The sequence below is a fragment of the Oncorhynchus kisutch genome, linkage group LG14 (genome assembly GCF_002021735.2).
Source record: "Oncorhynchus kisutch isolate 150728-3 linkage group LG14, Okis_V2, whole genome shotgun sequence".
NCBI classification, from domain to species: Eukaryota; Metazoa; Chordata; class Actinopteri; order Salmoniformes; family Salmonidae; genus Oncorhynchus; species Oncorhynchus kisutch.
Genome location: NC_034187.2, coordinates 66,477,520 through 66,498,998, shown reverse-complemented (window position 1 = coordinate 66,498,998; position 21,479 = coordinate 66,477,520). Strand labels below are relative to the sequence as shown.

Here is a 21,479-nt window from a genome sequence, read left to right as displayed (position 1 = left end):
TCAAAAGCAGGGCACTAGATAGGGATTAAGGTGTCATTTGGGATGCACACCCAGTTTGTTTACCTAAGGTCCATTAGAACTCTGGGCCTTTTCACTTGAAGCACAGGACAGAGGTCACAGTAGTGTCAACAGCATTCCTTCACCTGGCCTGTGTATACGCAGGTGCAGAAGCAGGTGCATGAAAGTTACACAACGATTGGCTTGACTTCACCTCTCTTTAATAGCCATCACAATCACCCACTTTCTCATTCAGTTCTGAGTTACTGAGCACCGAACTAATTAGGAAGTCTTTCAATAAACTCTCGTAACCTTCATCAGACATATGAACAGAAGCCTTATTTACTTAAGTTTATTTAAGAATACAACACAGAAACAATACTAAACCAGTGAATACATATAAAACACTTTATTAATAAAAAGCTTAAAGCATTGCCAAGTTACACAAAGTTGAGTTTTCATAAAACGAGGATGACAATCTACTGCAGATTGAGGTCTTGACTTCCTCTCTAAACCTGAACAACGTTGGTAAAGGGAGATCACTGACTGACCTCTAATTAATACAATCCTTAAAAAAAAAGCTTAAATATCACAGATGGGTGGTCTTGATAGATGACATCTAGTCTCCTATCCTCCTGAAGTTGAGTCGGGAGGTCCCGTGGTTTTTCACTGAGGGTTGCACTGTGATTGAGAAGTCTAGGACCCCTGGTCGGTTAGGCAATATGGATGGGTGTGTTCCAGGTCGTTTTTTATTGCAGTCACACTGCACACATTATCTCATACTTCTTACAATGCCTGGATAAGTATTTATCTTGAATGTATCAGCAACCACATTCATATGATAGTCTAGCAAATCTTCTAAAAATACGAGATGGGGACTAGAGGCTGATTGACATATACAGGCCACAGGATGCAGCAGACTTCAGAGTTAGACTCCTTGTTGGGTTGGTCTGCTAGTCCTCCTCTCCCTCAGACTCGGACTCTACATGAGAAAATAAACAGATTATTACTAAACAGCTCCTCTTAGTGGTCAAAATAGGAATTACAGGTGAGTGCTCATCACAGCTCAAGTCTACAGAATGTTAATAGTCCAGTTTCATTGATTCAACAATGATTTTCTGAAAATGCAATGGCTTTCTTTTCCGTTATTGATTAGTTTACCTGTAACTGTAACCTGTATTTAACCTGTAAATGGTACCTTCTTCTGCATTTTGCAGCCACTCAACAAACTTCTTCATCTGCTCGACAAAGACACCTTTCCCTTTGGTGGTGTGAGTGTCTTTGTACCACCTCAGAATGGCCTCCTCACTCAACACATCAGCTGGGTGGAGAGAAGACGGACAGAACAGGAACATTTAGCATAGCACCACAAGGAGAAGTTATGTGAAATTGGAATTTCAGTTTACTTCCTAAATTGAAATGGAATTGACCGCAACCCTGACTACGAAGAAAAATGAAAGAGAGACTTTTTATTTTTTACATAGAAACTGTGAAACATTGTCCTGTATAAAATGATAACACTGACCTTTGTAGAAGAGCACCACTATCTTGGAGAAGGACTTCATGAAGTGGATATTGTCATAGCAGTACTCCTGGATCCTCAGTAGCAGCACCAGCTCTGACTGGCCCTGGGTGCTGAACGCTGCTAGCAGGGGGGCATAGTGCTGGAGGGGAGAGGATACACACCCCATCAACTGTCATTCATTCATGGTTGACGTTAGCGTTGTGCAGTACTTCAAGGTGTTTGAGAGCCTCCACAGTGACCAGCTCTCATGTTATAGAGTGGTTGGGTTAGGAGTGAGATAAGTTATTAATGGTTGATGTTATGATGTACTTTAAGGTGTTTGAGGGCTTGCTCGGTGACCAACTCCTCCTTCTTGTTCCACTCCACAGCATTCATGAGAATGTTCCACAGCAGACCAATCACAGCCTGCTCCTGGAGAGCACTCCTCTTCATCTCCTCCTTCACGTACACCACCATCTAGAACCACAGAATAATTCTTTACTGTCCATTATGTTGGAGAATGGAATTGATCATTTTTGCTTCTACAACCCAACCCAGAGACAAACACACCCCAATGAGGGGTTGAAAGCAGAGGGGGACGCAATGCAGTGCTCTTGGAGCTTGTTCAAGGGCACAAAGTCAGGACATGGTATCTGGTATTCCACCTCTCGTATGGGGCAGTCCTGAGAGAGGCGCTCCTGCAGTTCTTTCTGCAGCTCCTTGCGTGTTCCCTGAGACTGCTGCACACGCATAAAGTCTGACAGCTCCTTCAGCCCCGCCTCATTGAAGTACTTTGAGAAGTGCTCCATGTTCTGCTTGTTGGCAGGAAACAACTCCTAGAGAAACAACAAGAAGACTTGACTCAAACAACTTCCAATGAGCTTCAACCCTACAAATTCACTACAACAGTTCCCTCTTGTGGCTGAGCACAGTAAAGAAAAATTGTAGCACTAACCTCTAGGCCAGAAGTTCCCAACCTTTTCCGTTCCAGGGTTCAAAACCACTGCTCTAGGATACCTGCCTAAAAAGTGTTTCTTACCAGAAGTTTCTTATCCAGGTTAGCCTTCCTCAGGGCTGAGGTGACGGCATTGGCATCTTTCTCAGATATCCATGCCTTGAACATCTTCACCGCAAAGGATGCAGAGATACCTGCAAGATACCAATAACAGACAAGAGTAAGAGAGCAACTTGGAAGAAAGCCAGATCTATGAATATATGGCAAAAATATATGCCTCAAGACCCCCCCCCCCCCACACACACCTTCCTTGACAACATTGTCACTGAAGAGGCTGGTGAGGATGGGTGGGGGCAGAGTGCCGTTAGCCAATAGGATACCAGTCAACATAGCCAGCTTGGTCTGCTCTGATTCGCTGAATGCCTTCAGGAACAGCAGAAGCTACAGGGTAAAACATCAGGACAGGACATTATGTAAACTAAAGACAACAGGATAAAACATATCTACACAGTTGAAGATGTAAAGTCTAATCACAAGTACATAGGATAATCCCAAACTGAAGTAGAACCGCTGTAGCGACTTCATACGAGCCTGTTTCCTGTGAATACTTTACCTTTTTGATTTCCTCCTCAAAGGCATTCTGCAGGTACTTGTACCTCCTGATAAGCTTGTTAAAAACCTACACAAACACACACAGAGACATGAGATTCAGTGACAGACACAGAGAGCTGGGACAGAGAGAGACAAACAGATTGTGAAGGAGTGCAGTGACTTTAATCCAGGAGGATTATATAAAAATGGTCATCGTGGACACACTGGATACTCCCAGGGGATTGGTGGGTATTAGCAGATCTAATACCACTCCACTGCGGGTGTCTCCCTCCGACATTCCCTTCTACCCCAGTCAACGGTAAAACAGAGAGAGTATATGTGTATACATGTGTGCTCACGCATTTATGAACAGCCATGGCCTGTTCACCCCACTATCATCCAGAAAGCAAGGTCAGTAGAGGTGCATCAAAGCTGCGACAGAGAGACTGAAGAACAGATTCCATCTCAAGGCCATCAGACTGTTAAATGGCCATCACTAGCCTGCCTCCACCCAGTACACAAAATTTGGTCACTGTCACTAGTTGACTACCACCTGGTTACTCTACCATGCACCTTAGAGGCTGTTGTATTTGATTGTGTGTGTGTGTGTGTGTGTGTGTGTACCAACCTGAGCATAGTGGCGGAGGTTGGCATGGTTCTCCTTGGTGGTAAACACACAGTGTTCTGTCACCTTGGTCTTGTCCCCCTCGTCAATGCGTGTCCCACCGGGAGCTGAGACAGACAGTTATTTACATTACGATTGTAGTGATTGAGGGTGCAGAACCAGCACAGCCGGAGAGGGTAGTGACCCTGGTGCCATAAAGGTCAACACACCACTTCAATGACAATCTATCCCGCCCAGCCATAAAGCGATTAGAAAGAAGAGACGGACAGACATAGACAGACGGACAGAAAGACGTGGCAAGTCATCAGGGTCAAGGGTTAAAGCTTTAGCCCCGTTAGCTAGCAGCATGGGCATGTCCTTCCTGTCAGCGATAACTGTAGAATAATCAGAGCGAGACCTACCTATCTACCCTATGTCCATGATTGATTGATATTACAAGAAGTTGTGGATATCATGGAGATACTGGCGCATAAGGATGGGAGAGATCAGACCCTGATGTATAGTAATTAGTAATCACACGTTAACTGGATTATTACACAACATTACTACACCCATTCACAGGAAGGAGAGAGAGAGAGCGCTTTGTTTCCGCCTAGTCAATCATCTATTTACTATCATCTCTCCATTTTTTCCCCTTTATCTCTTCCACCCCTGAGGTGGCTGTTGACATAGGGTTATCCATTGTTGTATCCTGTTTGGGCTAAATGAGGATGTATGTGAGGGCTTAACTACTCACTACATTATCTGAAGTCTTAGAGCCGACCTGTTAGATCTGGATCTAATGTCTACTATCCCTGTTGACTTCAGAACTGCTTCATAGGGCTGCGGTGGATGTAAAAAAAAATCATCACTTACTGTATGTATTCATGCAAATATCATACCGTCAGTGTAGCACATTTTATTAATAGTGTGCCTGCATGAACCAGGTACCTAGCCTTCATGCTACTAAAGGCTAATGTGGTTCCCTGAGAGGCTGGTTCCTTTCATGTATCCCTGGTTTCCATCTGAGCTGCTGTCTCTCCCCTGACACTGCCAGGCTCTTATTATAGGAGCAGGGTAAACCGGTTATCTCTAATAGGCTTGACATGCAGTATGCAGTGACTGACACAGGCCCCATCCTGTGTGTGTGTGTGTGAGACAGAGACAGACTGACAAAGACTGTACATTCAATTAATTCTACAAAGATTACACACGGCAGGATGTGAATGAGCATGTGTTTGTGAGTGTGGTCAAAGACATACTCTTTGTGAGTATTCCATGCCATGTAAACAATGAGTGTGTGGGGAGAAAGACAGTGATTATAGAATAAATCTACCAGCTTAGGTCTGCAGGGTCACACTGACCACCAGTTAACAGGACAAAGGGTTCAGCATATTAATCAATGCCCCACCCCCCACCTCACTGAACACAAATATGTCCACAAATACAAAAAAACTGTGTTCAAGTACCCTCATCTATTAGTGAGGAAAAGGTGGGAGTTAGAACAAGTGGATACAGCTTAATGAGCAGTATACTGACGCATACAGCAGGAATAGTGTATCCGGTTCTCTGATAGGCCAGGATGTCTTTGACCCTGGTAATCTGACAAAGCCAGCAGTGATCTGTTTGTCCTTGCCTGAGAGGACATGGGCATGCTTGGTGCCCTAGTGCGAATACTGATACGAAGGGACCAGGATGGCCCATTACGGAGCAGTGAGCTGAAACCAGGTGCAGATGTCCATGATACTGTAGCTACCTTAGTACAACACCTAGCAACCTCATCAAGCGGGGCAGACCTCTTGGTGTAATGGCAAAGATTATGTACTGACAGTCCTGGGACCTGGATTCAAGGCCCGGTCGGGCTGCCTGCTAAATTCGGCGCAATCCACTCACCGAGCATGCTCCCCGCGATGAGGATGTCGAAGAGAGTGTCGGCATAGCGACGGTAGTCGAGTCGGGACCCGGTAACGTCCAGGAACTTGGCTACAGCATCGAGGTCCCCTCCTGCTTCGTTGAGGCCCAGAATAATTGTGTCTCTAAAAACTGTGGGCTCAAACTTCTCCTTTTCATCTGGGTGGGGAGGAAAGGGCAGAGGAGAACATCCTTGTTGCATGTACACTAATGTGTGCTAAACCTTAACACAGTTAACATCAGAAAGTGAGGTATGGTAAACCATGCATAATACAGTAGATACCTTATGCCAGGGATTATCAACTAGATTCACCTGCAGGTTGATTTTTTTCTTGAGCGGATGGTCAGGGGGCCAGAACAATAATTACAAATAATTGGTAGACTGCAAATTGACCGCAAGAAGCCTAAACAGATATAATATTTGACTAAAACAATCACGCTTATATTTGTATACAGATATTCCTCAATTAAAATCACTTGAAGCGTATTTTCACAATCTTTTACAATACCAATAAAATACAAATGTGCTCAGAAAACTTGTCGTGCCAAATAAGACCTTCAGTTCCCCAGGTGTGATGAGGACAAGGGACCCTGCCCTGATGGGACACTACTTACCCTGGGGGAGAGTTAGCCTCCCCGATTGATCCTCTGTGGTTTTCACAAAGAACAGTGTCCAAACGATATCCCCTTCATTAACAGATCACTGGGTATCAACACACGGCTCAAGAGAATCAACAAGGTCCCCCACGGCGTATGAACCCAATGTCCTTACGACACTACATGTGAGTAATATATATAACGACACCCACTGCTTCTGGACTGGCAGGAAGTTCAGCTATAGCCTGGTCCCAGATCTGTTTGTGTGGTCATGTCTGGGAGTTGCCAAGAGAGCACAAACAAGAGAGCTGACATTCTAGGAACTTAAACATCTTATTGACTGGGAGCCAGCCTGGATCGCAGTAGGTGTTGTGTAAGAGGGAATGTCAAGCCACAACAATCCATTGCTGCAAGAGAGAGATGAAACAGAACCCTAGACACAAGGAGTATTTATAGTCTGTTTATGTGTGGAGAGGACAGAACAGAACAGGAGAACCCTGCTAAACCTTTGCTGGTCCCTTACTAAGAAGCAGATCTTAATAGGAGAAATCGAAGCTAAAAGTGTGCATTGACACTCTGGAGGTCATGAGACTCAAAAGATAATCAAGACATCTCACAGTCTTAAAGAGGCAGTTGATTTAAGAAACGGGTTCAATTATTTGGTACTGCAACGTGACACTGTCTGTCGTCTTGACAACATATTGGTATTGCAATTTCACACCATGCATGTTGTCTTGCCAACATACTCTATGTGGTAAACATTAGGCATTGACATTGGGCGTTGACAGCTGTCTGTGGCTGTAACTCAACTCACCCCTTTTCCTGGTCTTGAACCGCTGGCCTGTTAGCACTGGCTTCTGTTGCTTACCGGTATTCATAAAAGTCCTTAGGAAGAAAACACACACACACAGAATCAGGAAATGAGCAGACCATTAGCACTACAACATACAATAGTACCATTCCATCGAATGACAGAATATCTTTGTTTCTGTCAGGCCTACTGCAACAGCAGTCTGTAAACAAAACATATTTAAAGGCCTGTAACATTATTTATATGTGTTAATATGCCCAAAATATACAATGTCTGACAGTTTACTAACAGCCAACAAACCATTTAATAATAGTTCATAAGCGCTTCAGTCAATCTCAGACCTTCAACACACCTTCAACATGTCACTGAGCAGCCATTTATTTTCTACAGGCTTCCACAACTAAAAGTCAGATGTTCACATGCCCAACCAGAGTCCAGAAGGCTAAAGGAGCAGGTGAAAGGTCAATGCTTACCAGCTGTGAGTCCCTCTTAGCAGTGACAGGGAGTTATTTAGAGTGTCACTGAATTTCCTGTGAATGTCTCAGACTTGTCCTGCCTGTCAACCTTGTGTCCTGTGCTATATACTGTATGTTGCAGGCTCATCCCGGTCCATGTCCCTGCAGCATAAACTAGTCTCTCCCTGATTCGCTCAATCTAATTCCCTCTCAATCCCCCCCTCGCTCTTTCTCTTAGACGCGTGTCAAATTACAACAAGGACATGTCGGACCACGGTACACACACACACACACACAGGTTATTTGAGGGCACACTCCTCCTTAGGACAGACATATACAGTCAGAAAGGCCAGTACTAGAGGGTCAAGTGATTAAGGAACTGTATAATCTACTTTACCACACCAAGACATGTTGTCTGGAGGGGATTCCACAGAGCACACTGTAGTAACCTTGTCCCAGACCTGGATGTGCTTTAGCCAACTTCTCTGACTGGGTGCCATATCATAATTGGTACAACAGTGTCAGGGTACAGGCAAAAGCCAGGGTGGCAAGTCTGCTGAAAAAAAATGAAACAAAAAATAGAATAATAAATAAATATATTCGGCAACACATCAACAAAACATTTCTGGACAGCTACTAAACAAACATGCTGAGGATGGCAAATAAAATAGCAGAGTACCCCTCCCATTTGGGTTCAACTCAGAGTTTGCACTCCTGCCGTCCAGGAAGCACTCCAGACTCCCATGTGTTCCACACAAACTGATCCTGATGAACAAATAAGGAGAACAATAGGGACATGCCATCTCGCTCACCATTTCGCAGTGCATTCTCTTGTACGTAAAGCAAAAATCAGAAATTTCGACAAAGAAATATCTAATATCATGTTTGGCATGACAAGGAATGAGCAGAGCAGGGAGGACTTGTCTGAATTCTACAGATGGGTTTAGGCTGTCTGTATCTGAAATCAAATAAAAGGTGTATTGGTCACGTACACAGAGTTGGAGAAGTTATCACAGGTGCTCCAACAATAGCTAGAAAACAATATGCAAATAATCCCAAAGTAAAAATGCACTCATCAGAACGAGCCATGTCAGAGACCGTAATATAATTATAGGACCAGTCAAAAGTCTCGACACACCTACTCCTAACAGCGTTTATTTTCACTATTTTCTACAATGTAGAATAATAGTGAAGACATCTACACGATGAAATGACACAAATGGAATCATGTAGTCCTTCCCTGTGTTTCCTGTCTCTCTGTGCCAGTGTATTTATCCCTGTGTTTCCTGTCTCTCTGTACCAGTGTATTTATCCCTGTGTTTCCTGTCTCTCTGTACCAGTGTATTTATCCCTGTGTTTCCTGTCTCTCTGTACCAGTGTATTTATCCCTGTGTTTCCTGTCTCTCTGTGCCAGTTCGTCTTATATGTTTAAGTCAACCAGTGTGTTTTTCCCGTGCTCCTGCTTTTCTAGTCTCTTTTACTAGTCCTCCCGGTTTTGACCTTTGCCTGTTTCTCTGGACTCCATTCCCGCCTGCCTGACCATTCTGCCTGTTCTGACCTTGAGCCTGCCTGCCATTCTGTACCACCAGAACTCTGAATTGGTTTTGACCTTTGGTCATGGACAGGCAATTCTGTCTACCCCTTTTGGATTGTTAATAAACATCTTGGACTCTAACCATCTGCCTCCTGTGTCTGCATCTGGGTCTCACCTTGTGCCCTTAAAATTGTACGCCGCCCTATGGGACTCCCAATCACTGCCGGATTTGAACCAGGTATTGTAGTGTTGCCTCTTACACTGAGATGCAGTGCCTTAGACTGCTGCACCACTCGGGATCCCTGATGCGTTGCGTTGTGCGTAAGAACAGCCCTTAGCTGTGGTATATTGGCCATATACCAGACCCCCTTGGCCTTATTGCATAAATATACAGTATACATTACAAAATCATGGGCATTAATATGGAGTTGGTCCCCCCTTTGCTGCTATAACAGCCTCCACTCTTCTGGGAAGGCTTTCCACTAGATGTTGGAACATTGGAAGCAAGTCCCCCCAGCATTCAGCCACAACTGCAATAGTGAGGTCGGCAACAGATGTTGGGCGGTTAAGTCTGGCTCGCAGTCGGCGTTCCAATTCATCCCGAAGGTGTTCGATGGAGTTGAGGTCAGGGCTTTGTGCAGGCCAAATTCTTCCACACTGATCGACAAACCATTTCTGTAAGGACCTCGCTTTCTGCACGGGGCATTGAACACCTACTCATTCAATTTAAGAGGAAATAAGTCCCAGACTTTATTGTGTGTTATCCTCAATGATTTTATTCATGTGCATGTATGGCTTTTAAGTTGTGTGCTTGTTTTTTTTAAATGGTCGAATTAATAAACTAAACTAAAACTGTTGAAACAGGAAAGGGCGAAAACCAGAAACTGCTGCCACAAAAGTTGGAAGCACAGAATCATCTAGAATGTCATTGTGTGCTGTAACCTTAAGATGTTCCTTCACTGGAAGTAAAAGGGCCTAGCCTGAACCATGAAAAACAGCCTCAGACCATTATTCCTCCTCCACCAAACTTTACAGTTGGCACTATGCATTGGGGCAGGTAGCATTCTTCTGGCATCAACCAAATCCCTATCCGTCCGTCGGACTGCCAGATGGTGAGGAGTGATTTATCAGCGTTTCCACTGCACAAAAGTCCAACGGCGGCGAGTTTTACACCACTCCAGCCGACACCTGGCATTGCGTATGGTTATTTTAGGCTTGTGTGTGACTGCTCGGCCATGGAAACCCATTTCATGAAGCTCCCGACGAACAGTTTTTGAGCTGATGTTCCTTCCAGAGGCAGTTTGGAACTCAGTAGTGAGTGTTGCAACCAAGGACAGACAATTTTTACAGTCCTGTTCTGTTTGCTTGTGTGACCTACCGCTTCGTGGCTGAGCCATTGTTGCTCATAGACGTTTCCACTTCACAATAACAGCACTTACAGTTGACAGGTGCGGCTCAAGCAGAGCAGAAATTTGATGAACCGACTTGTTGGAAAGGTGGAATCCTATGACGGTGCCACGTTGAAAGTAACAGATCTTCAGTAAGGCCATTCTACTGCCAATGTTTGTCTATGGAGATTGCATGGCCGTGTGCTCGATTTTATACACCTGTCAGCAAAGGGTGTGGCTAAAACAGCTCATTTGAAGGAGTGTCTCCACACACACACACACACAACCGATCATTAAATGTTTTAGAACACCTACTCATTCAATTGTTTTTGTTAATTTTTTTACTATTTTCTACATTGTAGAATAATAGTGAAGACATCAAAACTATGACAACACATATGGAATCATGTAGTAACCAAAAATATATATATTTTATATTGGAGATTCTTCAAATAGCCACCCTTTGCCTTGATGACAGCTTTGCACACTCTTACTATTCTATAAACCAGCTTCACCTGGAATGCTTTTCCATCAGTCGTTGAAGAAGTTCCCACATATGCTGAGCACTTGCTGGCTGCTTTTCCATCACTCTGCAGTCAGACTCATACCAAACCATCAAAATTGGGTTGAGGTTGGGGGATTGTGGCGGCCAGGTCATCAGATGCAGCACGCCATCACTCTGTTTCTTGGTCAAATAGCCCTTACACAGCCTGGAGATGTGTTTTGAGTCATTGTCCTGTTGAAAAACAAAATTATAGTCCCACTAAGCCCAAACCAGATGAGATGACGTATTGCTGAAAAATGCTGTGGTAGTTTAGTGTGCCTTGAATTGTAAATAAAATCACAGACAGTGTCAACAGCAAAGCCCCCTACACTATAACACCTCCTTGCTTTACGGTGGGAAATAAATGTGCAGAGATCATCCGTTCACCCACACCGCATCTCACAAGGACACAGCGCTTGGAACCAAAACTCTCCAATTTAGACTCCAGCCAAAAGGACACATTTCCACTGGTCTAATATCCATTGCTCATGTTTCCTGGCCAAGCAAGTCTTTTTGTTATTCGTGTCCTTTAGTAGTGGTTTCTTTGCAGCAATTCGACCATGAAGACCTGAGTCAGTCTCCTCTGAACAGTTGAGGTTGAGATGTGTCTTACTTGGGACGCAATTTCTGAGGATGGTAATTCTAATTAACTTATCCTCTGCAACAGAGGTAACTCTGGGTCTTCCATTCCTGTGGCGGACCTCATGAGAGCCAGTTTCATCATATTGTTTGATGGTTGTCACGACTGCACTTGAAGAAACTTTCAAAGTCCTTGATATGTTCTGCTTTGACTGACCTTCATGTCTTAAAGTAATGATGGCCTGTCATTCCTCTTTGCTTATTTGAGCCCTTTACATAAAATAGACTTGGTCTTTTACCAAATAGGGCTTCCTTCTGCATACTTTTCACCGGTACTGAGAATATATAAACTCAGCAAAAAAATCTACGTCCTCTCACTGTCAACTGCGTTTATTTTCAGAAAAATTTACGTGTGAATATTTGTATGAACATAAGATTCAGCTACTGAGACAAACTGAACACGTTCCACAGACATGTGACTAACAGAAATTGTTACAGAAATTGTGTCCCTGAATAAAGGGGGTGGGTGGGGGGATCAAAATCAAAGGTCTGTCAGTATCTGGTGTGGCCACCAGCTGCATTAAGTACTGCAATGCATCTCCTCCTCATGGACTGCACCAAATTAGGCAGTTATTGCTGTGAGATGTTACCTCACTCTTCCACCAAGGCTCCTGCAAGTTCCCGGAAATTTCTGGGGGGAATGGCCCTAGCCCTCACCCTCCGATCCAACAGGTCCCAGACGTGCTCAATGGATTGAGATCCGGGCTCATCGCTGGCCATGGCAGAACACTGACATTCCTGTCTTGCAGGAAATCGTGCCCAGAACGAGCAGTATGGCTGGTGGCATTGTCATGCTGGAGGTTCATGTCAGGATGAGCCTGCAGGAACGGCACCACATGAGAGAGGATGTCTTCCCTATAACGCACAGCGTTGAGATGGCCTGCAATGACAACAAGCTCAGTCCAATGATGCTGTGACACACCGCCCCAGACCATGACGGACCCTCCACCTCGATCCCTCTCCAGAGTACAGGCCTCGGTGTAATGCTCATTCCTCCGACGCTAAAAGCAAATCCGACCATCACCCCTGATGAGACAAAGCCGTGACTCGTCAGTGAAGAGCGCTTTTTGCCTGTCTGGCCCAGCGACGGTGGGTTTGTGCCCATTGGCGACGGTGTTGCCAGTGAGGACATGCCTTACAACAGGCCTACAAGCCCTCAGTCCAACCTCTCAGCCTATTGCGGACAGTCGGAGCACTGGTGGAGGGAGTGTGCGTTCCTGGTACAACTCGGGCAGTGGTTGCCATCCTGTACCTGTTCCGCAGGTGTGATGTTCGGATGTACCGATCCTGTGCAGGTGTTGTTACACGTGGTATGCCACTGCGAGGACGATCAGCTGTCCGTCCGGTCTCCCTGTAGTGGGGTCTTAGGCGTCTCACAGTACAGACATTGCAATTTCTTTCCCTGGCCACATCTGCAGTCCTCATGCCTCCTTGCAGCATGCCTAAGGCACGTTCACGCAGATGAGCAGGGATCCTGGACATCTTTCTTTTGGTGTTTTTCCAGAGTCAGTAGAAAGGCATCTTTAGTGTCCTAAGTTTTCATAACTGTGACCTTAATTGCCTACCGTCTGTTAGTGTCTTAACGACCGTTCCACAGGTGCATGTTCATTAATTGGTTTATGGGTCATTGAACAAGCATGGGAAACAGTGTTTAAACCCTTTACAATGAAGATCTGTGAAGTTATTTGGATTTTTATGAATTATCTTTAAAAGACAGGGTCCTGAAAAAGGGACGTGTGAATAGAAAAGGTGTACAGCCGTAGTTATATAGGATGAGCCGTGACTAGAAAACAGTATATAAAGTGGGTAAAACAGTATGTAAACATTCAAGTGACCAGTGTTCAATATGTACAGTGCATTCGGAAAGTATTCAGACCCCTTGACTTTTTCCACATTTTGTTATGATAGTCTTATTCTAAAGTGGATGAAATAGTGTTCCCTCCCCTCAATCTACATACAATGCCCCATATCACAAAGCAATTTAAGAAATTTAAATTTAAAAAAAGTCCTGTTAATATCACATTTACACAATTATTCAGACCCTTTACTCAGTACTTTGTTGAAGTGCCTTTGCCAGCGATTTCAGCCTTGAGTCTTCGTGGGTATGAAGCTACAAGCTTGGCAAACCTATATTTAGGGAGCTGCTCCCATTCCTTTCTGCAGATCCTCTCAAGCGCTGTCAGGTTGGATGGGGAGCGTCGCTGCACAGCTATTTTCAGGTCTCTTTTGATCAGGTCCGGGCCACTCAAGGACATGTCCCGAAGCCACTCTTGTGTTGTCTTGCCTGTGTGCTTAGGGTCATTGCCCTGTTAGAGGTCCTGAGTGCTCTGGAGCAGGTTTTCATCAAGGATCTCTGTACCGTTCATCTTTCCCTCGATCCTGACTAGTCTCCCAGTCCCTGCAGCTGAAAAACATCCCCACAGCATGATGCTGCCTCCACCATGCTCCCCATAGGGATGGTGCCAGGCTTCCTTCAGACGTGACGCTTAAAATGCAGGCCAAAAAGTTATATCTTCTTTATAAGCATGCTGAAAGTGTGTTAATTTGTTTACAGAGAATTAGCATTGGTTAAATTGAGATTTGAATGGAGCGGCAGGTTTTTTCCCCTGCGAGTGTGGAGCGGTGTTTAGCGGAGCGGTTGGAAAGATCTTGGTACAGCCCGACAGGATGTTCTCAATGCATGTGTAGACGTTTGTGAGGGTCTTCGTGGACAAGCTGAATTTCTTCAGCCTCCTGAGGTTGAAGAGGCCTTCTCGACCACACTGTCTGTGTGAAGGGACCATTTGAGGACTCGGACTCCAGAAGGGAGATTCTGTCATGCCACTGGCACCATCAGTCATAGTGAAATGTAATTTACTCAGTATCCTCCGGTTAGAAAAGATGTCATCAAAACCTAACTCAGTGATAAAATGGTTGTCATTTATATAACGAAGCAGAAAATATTTCCAAAAGACAAACCACATTTAGCACATCTTATTTTACATTGTAGGCGGCTAAAACGGAACCTCGCATCCCTCACAAAAACCCATCAAGCACCTGTCATCAACACCATTACGGCCACTTATGCAGCATTGGAATAGTCTGACAACTGATTTTTCAAAAGCATTATCACTGATATGAATGATGCTCTCACAACATCTGGAAGCCTTCTTTACAACAATGAGACAAATAAGCCTTAAGACATTATAAAGGCTCACATATGCTTATTACAAGTAATAATGCATTATACCTGCAGGTATTATAACCTCTAAGACATTATAAAGGCTCATATATGCTTATTACAATCTATAAAGCATTATAGATGCAAGTGTTACCAACAAATCATATTTGATGGTTAGGGGTTACTTAAGGTTAGAGTGAGCCTCTTGTCTCCCTACAGCTCTGCACAATGTTTATTCTGTAAAAAGACCTCTAGAGAGCACCAGACAATACCCACGGCTTCAGTCTTTTTACCCCAGTGAGAGCACAGAGAGCTGGGCTAAGGACGGATAGTCTGCCTTGGGGGATGGTGGAAGTGGTCCCACAGCAATTATCAGTGTGGAAGATGTAAACAGGACTCACCTGATGTAAACCTCCACACAGTTGTGTCACCTCAGATGTAACATTGTGAAAAGGAGACATTTTCTGTGATGAGGAATTCAATCTGTTTTATCACAAGAAATACAAGGGGGGGGGGGATAAAATCAACCCTCCTTTCACAATATTACTCCTCTGTTCATTTAGGCATATAGAGCCAAATCTCAGGGTAACAGTCTGTCCCGAGAGACTCCTCTGTTAGTGGACCTCTACTCTACTCCACTGACTCCATGACAGAGGCCCAATTTGATGTGGATGGCTGCGCTAGTAACGTCGCTGACCAGTTTCATAACCACACGTAGATATGGTCAGTCACAACTAGGGTTGCAAAGGATAGGATATTTTCCAGTAAATTTTCCAATTCTAGGTCCTGCGGCATATTTTGGTTAAACTATCCGCAATTGCATGCACAGTGCACTCTTCCATCACATGCACAGTGCACTCTTCCATCACATGCACAGTGCACTCTTCCATCACATGCACAGTGCACTCTTCCATCACATGCACAGTGCACTCTTCCATCACATGCACAGTGCACTCTTCCATCACATGCACAGTGCACTCTTCCATCACATGCACAGTGCACTCTTCCATCACATGCACAGTGCACTCTTCCATCACATGCACAGTGCACTCTTCCATCACATGCACAGTGCACTCTTCCATCACATGCACAGTGCACTCTTCCATCACATGCACAGTGCACTCTTCCCATCACATGCACAGTGCACTCTTCCATCACATGCACAGTGCACTCTTCCATCACATGCACAGCTGATTCTCAAGATCTTGCACACTAATGAGATGCTATTGAGCCCACACTACTACACTGTCTGAGCCAAGGACTACATGCTTTCTGGTAAGTTTTGATTACAATACTGGGTGGGGTGAATATAATTTATATGACACAATTTTTATTAACTAGTAAATAGTAGCCTACAGCAACGTGTGTTTAAAATTATTTCTAATTTAACAATTTCTGCTAGTTAGTTTTTGCTACAATGTGGGTTTTAGCTTGCTTGAGCCTGCTAACTGAGGAGTGTTAATGCACCCGTTTTCATACACGTTTCATTTTAAAATATTTATCTTACAAAAGGAGTTGAGTACATATGCAAATACTGTGCCAAATCATATGTGAAGAATGCAAAGATGCAGAATCATCTTGCCAAGTGCATAAAGTTCCCTCAGCGCTCACAACAAGCAAACTGACAAAAGTCCCTCTATTTCTAGTCGAGGTGAAAAGTGATGAATCAGACACCTTATCGATAGCAACAGCTCATGGTCCTCCTGGAATTATAAGTTGTTTTTTTGACTCAATGGAGGAACATAGAGAAATGCTGATGAATGTCTTGCTTGAGCTGTGTATGCAACTGGTTCACCTCTGATGCTCACAGGCAATGTGTATTGGAAGAGATTTCTGAATGTTTTTCCTCCCAGCATGCACCCCTCCAACCAGACATGCTTTATCTACTCATTTGCTGGATGCAGAGTTCAACAGAGTTCAAGTGAAGGTCAAGCAAATCAGAGAAAGTAGACTGTAGCATTGTCATGCTCTGATGGGTGGTCGAATGTTCATGGGCAAGAAATAATTAACTACATCATCTAAACCCCTCATCCATTATTCTACAAGAGCACAGACACAAGGGACAACAGACACACTGTTCTCCACATTGCAGATGAGCTGAAGGCAGTCATCAATGACATTGGACCATAGAAGGTATTTGCATTGGTGACAGACACTGCTGCGAACATGAACGCCCATTGGCTGTGCTGCTCATGCATTGAATCTGCTCATCAAGGACATCATGGTACTGAAAATAATGGAAACACTCTACAAGAGAGCCAAGGAAATGGTTAGGTATGTGAAGGGTCATCAAGTTATAGTAGCAATCTACCACACCAAGCAAAGTGAGAAGAATAAGAGCACCACATTGAAGCTGCCCAGCAACACCTGTTGGGGTGGTATTGTCATGTTTGACAGTCTCCTGGAGAGGAAGGATTTCTCTCCAAGAAATGGCCATATCACAGTCTGCCGATATGGACAGCCCCATCAAGAGGATCCTCCAGGATGATGTATTTTGGGGGAGAGTGGTAAGCAGCCTGAAACCTATAGCAGTAGCCATTGCACGGATTGAGGGAGACAATGCCACCCTGATTGATGTTCAGATTCTGCTTGCCGATGTAAAAGAAGAAATCTGTACTGCCCACTTCACTGTTGTGCCATGCAGAGGAAATTCTGAAATACATCAAAAAGAGTGAAGAGTTCTGGCTGAAGCCCATACACGCCGCAGCATACATGTTGGACCACAAGTATGCTGGCAAGAGCATCCTGTCTGGTGCAGAGATCAACAAGGCCTATGGTGTCATTACTACCGTGTCTCACCACCTTGGCCTGGATGAGGGCAAGGTTTTTGGCAGTGTGGCGAAGTACACTTCCAAGCAAGGGGTTTGGGATGGAGCCACCTGGTGGAAGGGACATTGTGGATCTGAGGCTCTTTCCCCTGTTGCCTCCATCATCCTCCAAATCCCACCAACATCAGCCGCCTCAGAGCGCAACTGGTCCTTGTTTGGGAACACACAAACACTGACCAATACAAGGGTTGAAAAATTGGTGGCCATGTGGGCAAATTTGAGGCTTTTTGAGCCTGACAACGAGCCATCCTCAAGGTTGGAATGTGACAGTGAAGATTAGGCCTCAGAGTCTGATGTTCAATAGGTGGACATTGAGGAGGTCCAGGGAGAAGACATGGAAGCCTGAGAGGAAGACAACCAAAGCTTTAGTTTCTAGATCATTTTACAGATTTAGGAGATGTGATGGATCATTCAATATTCCCTTTCTTTTGTTGTTCAGTGAAATCATCCCATGTGAAGAGTCAACTCATCACAGAGTCAATGTGCAGGGGCACCAGTTAGTTGAGGTAATATGTACATGTAGGTAGAGTTATTAAAGTGACATAGATAACAAAAGAGAGTGGCAGAGTGGCAGCGGTGTGAAGGGGGGGGGGGCAGCGGCAATGCAAATAGTCTGGGTAGCCATTTGGAATAGGTTTGTTGAGCCCTCTTCATGACTGTCTTGGTGTGCTTGGGCTTGATAGTTTGTTGGTGATGTGGACACCAAGGAACTTGAAGCTCTCAACCTGCTCCACTGCAGCCCCGTCGATGAGAATGGTGGTGTGCTCTGTCCTCTTTTTCCTGTAGTCCACAATCACCTCCTTTGTCTTGATCACATTGAGGGAGAGGTTGTTGTCCTGGCACCACACGGCCAGGTCTGACCTCATCCCTATAGGCTGTTTCGTCGTTGCCGGAGATCAGGCCTACCACTCTTGTCTCAGCAAATTTAATGATGGTGTTGAAGTCGTGCCTGTCCATGCAGTCATGAGTGAACAGGGAGTACAGGAGGGCACTGAGCACACACCCCTGAGCACCCATGTTGAGGATCAGCGTGGCAGATGTGTTGTTACCTACCCTTACCACCTGGCAGCAGCCCAGGGAGGTGTTTAGTCCCAGGGTCCTTAGCTTAGTGATGAGCTTTGTGGGCACTATGATGTTGAGCACTGAGCTGTAGTAAATGAATAACATTCTCACATAGGTGTTCCTTTTGTCCAGGTGGGAAAGGGCAGTGTGGAGTGCAACATCTGTGGATCTGTTAGGGTGGTATGCAAATTGGAGTGGGTCTAGGGTTTCTGGGATAATGGTGTTGATGTGAGCCTTTCCAAGCACTTCATGGCTACAGACGTGAGTGCTACGGGGCGGTACTCATTTAGGCAAGTTACCTTTGTGTTCTTGGGCACAGGGACTATGGTGGTCTACTTAAAACATGTTGGTATTACACACAGGCTTTGTAGGCCTGTCCAACTGACATTCAATGCCCAAAATACAATTCCTGGAAACCGGCAACAGTCGCCAGAGAATGCTGACAGGGAGACTCAACAGCCTCTGTGGAGCTCAATGTTTCTGAAAGAACTACAGAAAGTGTGTGCTGGTATGAGAGGATGACAGTGAAACGTGACTACAGTATAAACAGACTGGTCTCATAGATTAGACATGACATAGTAAACATATGTTACATTTGGTACGGTTAAATAAGACAGATGGTTAAAACAAAAGTAGAGTGGTTGGTCAGGCTGGATGGCTAGGTGTATAACACGAACGTCTAGCAACCCAAAGGTTGTGAGTTTGAATATCATCAGGGACAACCTTAGCATTTTTCAACTACTTACTATATTTGAGCTACTTAGCATGTTAGCTAACCCTTCTCCTAACCCTAATCTTAACCCTTTAACCTAACTCCTAAACTTAACCCTAACATGAACCCAAACCGCTAACCCCTAGCCTAGCTAACGTTAACCACCAAGTTAGAATTCATATCATATTGTACGTTTTGTAAATTTGTAACATAGTGTAACGACCCTGGGTTTATAAGCGCGGAAATCGACTCTGCCGTTTGAGCATGCTTTTACGGCACAGTCGATAGCGCGCTGGACCTCGGGCTCGAAGGTCGAGGGTTCGAGACTTGCTCCCTGCTGTTTGATTACACTGGTGTCAGAAGTGGGATAAAACCCAGGGTCGTTACAATATCATACGAAATGGGGTGTCTCGGATTTATGTACAGAATAATACGAAATGCTCTGAGATTAGGTTGGTATAAAATAATGCACCTCAATAAGTGAGTGCCCTATCATATTGTAGGTTGGCATTTTGTCATGTTTGTTCTGGAGGTACTAGCTAGACTCCGTAACAATAACCACATAAAATCAGATTTTAATCCTAGCCCGAACCTTAACCTCACCGCTAAACTTAACCATAAAATAAAATAAAACATTTCATGAAACCTTATTTTTGTTTCATGAAATTTTACAATAGAGACTATTTTGACTTTGCAGCTAAGGGGAAATAGCTCAGTTCTTCCACAAGCCTCATGATTGTCTGGACGTGATAAAGCCTGGAATCGAACCAGGGTCTCTAGTGACGCCTCTAGCTCTGAGATGCAGTGCCTTAGACAGCTGTGCCATTCGGGAGCCCCAAGGCTATCCAAATCCAAATATACCCGAATGCCAGTCTCGTTCTCCAATATGCTATTCATGTTTAAATAATGTTTATAAAGCTTCTTTAAAATGATACATAATAGGTAGTAGCAACATCGTACAGTAGCCCATGCCCGTAGTCATTTCCAAAACCGCCCAACCCCAGCGCGCACCTGTAGCGCACCTCATGGTCGGCAGAACCAGCTTGATATTTGTCGAATAAAACAACTTCTGTAAAGAAGTACTTACGACGAACAACAAACAGTTTAGGAGAGTGTAAGGCATGATTTCAATTCCGTTACATGACTAAACTTGTCACAAAATCTCGCCATACTAATCAAGTTTAACAGTTAAACCTGAAATAGTATTACATTTTACGACGTGAAATACTTGAGGTGACTTACCCTGCAGTGGTTGACTCTACAACAAGTTGAGATGACAGAAGAGAAGAAAGAATAGTTACTTATCGCAGCGTCGGACTGACCACTTGCAATACAGTCGGGATAAACCAAAGACGTCAGCATAGTGGAATCCAGGCAAAATTAAATATACCAAACGATTACATTAACATACGGCGATCTTTGTACTTCAAATAGATTTATTACAAACAATTTGATTATAAAGAATAATAATAATATATGTTCGATATACATGCATGACATTAACGTTATGGACATTCTGTCACCGCTTTCTTCACATTGTGGTGTAGTCCAAGGATGGTTTATTCCTTTTAGAAATTTGGTGAAGTAAATCATCTTTTACTGTCGTCATGTCAAATGGAGTGACGAGTTTGGGATAAATACATATCCACAGCAATATATTGTTTTTCAACACTTGTGAACTCAGAGAATATTAATTACATGTTAACAACAAAGATAATGGCTGCTCCCAAGAAAGGTGATCTTTCAGCACACGAGCGGGAAATATTTAAGGTTATTGCTGCAGGTAAATTGCTTGTAGATTTTTTTTGCCTGACTTTGTAAACACGCTTTTCTGTTATTTTCATTTTTTTTGTGCATTTTGTCGCAATATTGTCTTGCGTTGTGACACCAATATGATTAAAACAATTATCCACAGGCATTTTTGCTTCTTGCATTTTCAATAGGCTACATTTTTGCTGTTGTCATGTTTACTCCGTCATCAGGCTGCTGATTATCCCGCACACCTGTCACCATCGTCAAGCGCACCAGCACCTCATGACACTCACCTGGACTCCATCACCTCCTTGATTATCTTCTCGACATCTGTCACTCCCCTTCGTTCTTTCCTCAGGTGTTATGGACTCTGTTTTCATGTCGGTGAGATGTTTGTGGGTCGTGTTGATTGGGTTGTTAATTAAAACACTCCTT

The 21,479-nt window shown here is 44.2% G+C and overlaps 1 protein-coding gene across 3 annotated transcripts; it reads right to left on the bottom strand.

Annotated features, from left to right (window-relative positions):
* Positions 1 to 387: 387 nt before the first annotated feature.
* Positions 388 to 20,644, bottom strand: LOC109903467 (basic leucine zipper and W2 domain-containing protein 2). Of its 3 annotated transcripts, none has more exons than XM_031788790.1 (12): positions 20,535 to 20,644; positions 6,974 to 7,044; positions 5,545 to 5,721; positions 3,676 to 3,779; positions 3,070 to 3,135; positions 2,762 to 2,897; positions 2,541 to 2,650; positions 2,167 to 2,337; positions 1,832 to 1,978; positions 1,523 to 1,661; positions 1,196 to 1,318; positions 388 to 979 (listed from the first exon to the last, which is right to left on the bottom strand). In XM_031788790.1, the coding sequence occupies exons 2-12, from the start codon at positions 7,035 to 7,037 to the stop codon at positions 951 to 953; spliced, it is 1,266 nt and encodes a 421-aa protein (XP_031644650.1). In that variant the 5' UTR covers positions 7,038 to 7,044; positions 20,535 to 20,644; the 3' UTR covers positions 388 to 950. The 3 variants fall into 3 exon arrangements, with proteins under 3 accessions (XP_031644650.1, XP_031644652.1, XP_031644651.1); XM_031788792.1 differs by lacking the exon at positions 20,535 to 20,644 and adding an exon at positions 7,823 to 8,003; XM_031788791.1 differs by lacking the exon at positions 20,535 to 20,644 and adding an exon at positions 7,444 to 7,765.
* Between the last annotated feature and the right edge of the window lie 835 nt (positions 20,645 to 21,479).